This window comes from Mus pahari, chromosome 19 (genome assembly GCF_900095145.1).
Source record: "Mus pahari chromosome 19, PAHARI_EIJ_v1.1, whole genome shotgun sequence".
NCBI classification, from domain to species: domain Eukaryota; kingdom Metazoa; phylum Chordata; class Mammalia; order Rodentia; family Muridae; genus Mus; species Mus pahari.
In genome coordinates, this window is record NC_034608.1 from 22,480,515 (window position 1) to 22,485,795 (window position 5,281).

A 5,281-nucleotide genomic window follows, 5' to 3' on the forward strand; every position below is an offset into this window, starting at 1 on the left:
GGAGAAGAAGAAGAAGAAGAAGAAGAAGAAGAAGAAGAAGAAGAAGAAGAAGAAGAAGAAGAAGAAGAAGAAGAAGAAGAAGAAGAAGAAGAAGAAGGTGGTTGAGGGGAGTGGAAAGGGAGTTAGAAATAAAAAAGAAGAAAGAGAAGGAAGGAGGGGGGAGAAAAGAGGAGATGAGGGGAGAAAGAAGGGAGGAGATGGAGGAAGAAGGGCACTCAGTGGCTCAGCACTTGTCTGCCATGTTCAAGTCCCTAGGTCTGATTCCAAACACACACACCACCCCCCAAAAAAGCCATAATCCAGAAAACTCTGAGTGAAAGGCTGAAGTGTACATGTTGTCATTGTTGTCGTTGTTGTCGTTGTTGTTGATGATGATGATGCTTAACTCCCTAAGATCAGGGCATAAAGGTAGTCAGAAAGGAATATTCAAAGGTGTGTGGCCCTGTGCCAATAAAACTTTATGGTGAATTTAGCACAGGTACCCCAGTTTACTGACCTCTTTTGTAGAAGAAAGACTTGGACTAGCTAGAACTGCCACAGTGGATCAGGAGAGGGGTGACGGCAGCCTATACAACCACACACAGGGAAAGTATGAGGGTACCCCCGCTGGAGGACAGTGCAGAACCCAGGAAAGCAAACCCAGGGTGGTCCCTGCGGCCAGATTGGCAGGAGATGGGACTGGGAGGCGAGGAGTGTGTTCGGACATAAGCTAGGCATCTTAAAGCAACCAACAGACAAGACAGCAAGAGTGTGAGAGTATGTCCCCGAAGGAGCACGGGAGAATCAGAGGTCGGAAGTGACTAATGGAGTTTAGGGTATATTAGGTGTTTAAAGAGAGAAGAGCTGCAGGGAAATGGAAGATTCTAGAAGGAGGGGTACAGGAAGCAAGGCATCTGCAGGCAAGCGTCTGAGACAGTGTCTGTCATGATTGAAGCTATTTTTCATTGTTGCAACTTAAACGCATCCAGATGCTACTGGCAACAAGCTAGCAGAGACCAAGGGTGCCCACTAAACACCTTAGAGGAGCAACAACAGCCAACCCGACAACCCAGAATGAGCCAACCCCAAGCAGTGAAGTTAAGAAGACAAGCTTGGGGTCTGGCAAGATAGCTCAGTGGGTGAAAGCACCTGCCACGCAAGCCTGAGGACCTGAGTCTGACCCCTGGGACACACTTAAAGATGGATGAGGAGAACTGACTCCACAAGGTTGTCCTCTGACCTCTGCACATACACACACACCCTGACACATATGAGCACACACATACACGCATGTGCCCAAAACATGCCTACATCTGCAAATTTTAAATTTTTTTAAATTAATTTTAAAATTAGAAAGTAATTTTACAAAAAGAAAAAAGGTTGAAAGCAATTTAGGAAGGCACCTAGTATGGACCTCTGACCTCACACATGTGAACTCACCCACATGAGCACATATGTACGCTACACTCACACACACATGAGACCCATGGAAGGCAACCACTCGAACCTCCAAAAGTCGACCTGACTGATGCCCCAGCACTCAGAGGGTTCCAATCCTCAGCAATACACACTGCCTTGTCCTCTCACTTCACAATGCTCAGAGGGCTATCTCAGCCCAGAGCCAGGCTGATCAAGAGAGGAACGGAGGAGTTATCCATTTAGCCCAGCCCAGCTACCAAGACTCCACCGAAAGACGAACTGGGTAACCCCCCCCTTAGGGACACATTTCTCAAAAAACACCCATTCCTTCCTTAGCATCACACAGCTTCCTCACCAGCACCGCCACCTCCCCTCCCAAGCAAATGCACCCTGTCGGTGGACGTTACAGACTCATGTTCTAGAAAGTTCCTTGCCCTACAGCAAGCCTCTGAGAGGCACCACGACTTACTCATTTGATAGGATTTTGTTAACGATTACCCCAAAGCAGGGGCCGGGAGGTTCCAATCCAAAAGAGCAAGTATTTATTAAGAAATCCAGTACAAGGTCAAGGGAGATGGGTAACAACGCTTGCTGCCAAGCCTCATGACCTGAGTCCAATCTCCAGAACAACCCACAGTCGAAGAGAACTGACTCCTGAAAGCTGTCCTCCAATCCCCACACCGTGGCATAGGCGTGTGGCCCCCCACATACACTCAATTATAATAAGTAAAGCCGGGCATAACGATGTGCAACTTTAATCCCAGGACTTCTGGGACAGAAGCAGGCAGGTCTCTGTGAGTTAAAAGGACAGCCTGGTCTACATAGGACAGCCTAGGCTACACACAGGACCTGGTCTTGAGATAGATAACGAATTAATTAATTAAATTTAAAAATAAGGAAACAGAGAAACCCAGTGGGCAACAGGGAACTGCCGTCCTAGCCAGCTGCCTTTATGGTCCTGTCCTTTCTTCCCATGCAAAGGCCAGAGGCTTTGAAGAGGTGTGGGAAGGACTCACAAGATCATATTTACAAAGTATGGAGATTTTTCTAGGAAATAAGGAGTTTTGTTATTCTTGTTGTTTGAGACAGGCTGTAGCTCAGGCTGGCCTCAAAATCACTACTTGGCCCAGGATGACCTTGAACTCCTGACAGACCTGCCTATACCTTCAGAGTGCTATGCTGACAGGCATACAACGCCACACATGGCCTCAGAGAGCAGTGTAGATGTTAACAATCCTTGGATTTCTCCTAATAAGAACCCAAACCATGGATGGCTCAGCATGTCAAAGCACTTGCTGCCCAAGCATGAAAACCTGAGTTCAGATCCCTCTACAGCCACCTAAAAGCCAGCACTTCAGCATACATCTATCTACAACTCTAGTGATAAAAAGAGGCGAAGGGGGAGGGGGAACTGGGGCTCACAGGCTAGGCAGTGCAGCCAAATAGGCAAACTCAAGGTTCATTGAGAGAACCTGTCTCAAAACACTGGGTGACAGAGACAAACACTGGATGTCAACCTAGGGCCTCTGCAAACACACAGGCACACTCGCGCAGGCACGAACGCACACGCACACACCCCAAACCCATGGCCATTCCTCACTGAGCACCTTGTGTATATCAGATCCTGGGGGCCTCAGAGACATTGCCAGGTTAGCAGACCCACTCCACAAGATCAACCCAACCAGTTCCAGAATCCTGCACCCTCCCCCCAACACACACACCTCCCTCATTCCCAAAAGACCAGCAGTTCCTTCTCCCCTTGACCCCTTCCCTATTGTCATTAATTTCCATTTTCAGAGAAAGCTGAACCAGTAACTCAAAAGACTTGTCATTGCATGTTTTTTGAAACAGTGTCTAACACAGCCCAGGCTAGCCTCAAACTCACTCAATAGCTGGGCTTGCTTCAAACAACTCGCTAACCTCCTTCCTTGGCCGTAACCAAGCACAGAAGTATAAGACCAGCCTCTGAACAAGTGAGGTTAAGCATGCTAACTGAACCTCAGTTTAGCCCTCTCTGAAATGGGTATGTAACTATGTTGGCCTCCAGGGAACACTAGGAGGGTCTAGAGCTAACCAGCCTGGAGACTCATAATCATTCTAATTATAACCATCCTGAAAGCTACCCTTACTGTTACTATGATTGCTGTGGGGCCAAAGGTACGCAGACTTTGCCTCTAAACATCTGGAAGCAGAGAATTATAAACATAGCAGCCATGAACTTATACACAAGGGGTTGAATCTCCAAGACGGGTCCTCCGTCGAAGAGGATACCCCTGGCTTTGGGTTTAAACTGCTCAGGGGTCTGAAGCTGCTGCAACCCAGTAACCATATTTACTTAAGGCAACCCCACAAAGAGCCTCGGAGGACAGATTTGGGTTTAGAGAAAAGAACAGACACAGTTGAGAGGTGCACTGGGGACAGACACCCGAAGACTGGGCGGGCACTGGGGCAAGGTTCCTCAGATCCGAGATGGGCACACGCGGGGTACAGAGCCACAAGCCCGGCGTGCAAAGGCCAAGGTCAGCCGGGGCTTCACGCAGGGCCGGGGCCACCAAACCCACTCTTCCCCTTCCTCAGGGGAAAGATGATCACTATAGGGAGGGGACTTTTCATAGACACAAGGACGCTAGGGGAGTCCTCAACCCTCAGACCTTGGAGAGGGGGCTCTAGGTTGACAGAAGAAGAACAAGAAATGTCCACAACTCTCAGTGAAAGGACTATATTGCTGGAGTGGTGAAATGGGTGTCTGTAACCCTGAGTCCTTTGTGGGGACCTGGGGGCTCTAAGTTGTATGGAGCAATGGGAAGGACGTCCCCACTACTCAGCCCAAAGGGAGAGTTCTCTATGTTGGCTGTGGGGGTGGAGAGGGGTGTCCCCGACCCTCACTCCTTAGGGTGAGGGTTCTAGATTGGTTGAGGCGGTGGGAGGAGTGTTCCCGACACACTGTGATCACCCCTTGCAGACTTACCCTCTCCAGGGTACAGGTGGCCGGCTGTGCCCACCAGCAACGCGGCCACGGCCACCAGCAACGGCACAGCCGTCGTCTCACATCCTCTCCCGAAGCCCATAGCAGTAGGAGGCGCTGGGACCCCGGCGATCAGAGCACGCCACGCCGGCCTACTGGGGACATACTCCGTGAGACGGTCGCTGGAGAGGCGCTAGGGGCCGTACGTCCTTCTCTTCCACGCCGGTGGCTCACGGGCCGCAGCTCTTCAGCCTAGAGGGCCCTGGGGACAGTCCCGGGAAGAGCACAGAGGCCTCGGCTGCAAGCAACACGGTGGCGCGGCCCGCAGACTACAGCCCCGGGTCACCCAGGCCCGGTGCAGTGCCCGCAATCGCAGGGTCCAGAGCTCACCGCGGCGCGTCCCTTGGCCGGGTCTCCTGCTTCTCTCCGTGCAGCTCTGGGTGGGTCGCGTTGTGTGGAGTCTGAGACAGAGGGACGCGCGCGCAGGAGGGCACCTGGGCTGGTGGCGGCGGCGGGAGCTAGGGCTCGACTCCGGCCCGTAAACAACGCGGCCCATCAGCTGGGCCCGCGCGGGCCAAGGGAAAAGGTGGCGCGGATTAAGGCAGGGAAGGGACTATACGCTCCAGTGAGGCCCGCTTGCGGGGGAGGGGGGGAGAAAGCCAGCCGAGCTCAGGGAGGCGTGGCCAGAGCTGGCAACGCCACGCCTCCTCGGCCCCTTTGCCCCCTTGCCCCGTAGAGCCCGCAACTTCAAAGGCCCGAGGCTCACCTCAGATTCTTCCAATCCCGACACCCCGAACTGCTGACGTAGAAAGATTACGATTTAAAAGCTTGTAAGTGTTCTCACATACCAGTGTAACATAAACACCCAAACAACTCACCTGTCAAACATCGGGAGCTGCCCAGATCCTCCCCTGACTC

At 51.9% G+C, this 5,281-nt stretch overlaps 1 protein-coding gene across 3 annotated transcripts in view; it reads right to left on the reverse strand.

Moving 5' to 3' along the window:
• Window positions 1–4,989, reverse strand: part of Insr (insulin receptor) — a 128,871-nt gene extending 123,882 nt beyond the window's left edge. For all 3 annotated transcript variants that reach the window (XM_021218779.2, XM_029532315.1, XM_021218778.2), the window contains exon 1: window positions 4,367–4,989. In XM_021218779.2, coding sequence (XP_021074438.1) covers window positions 4,367–4,466 — 100 coding nt within the window. In that variant the 5' untranslated portion in view covers window positions 4,467–4,989. The remainder of the gene's footprint in view (window positions 1–4,366) is intronic.
• Between the last annotated feature and the right edge of the window lie 292 nt (window positions 4,990–5,281).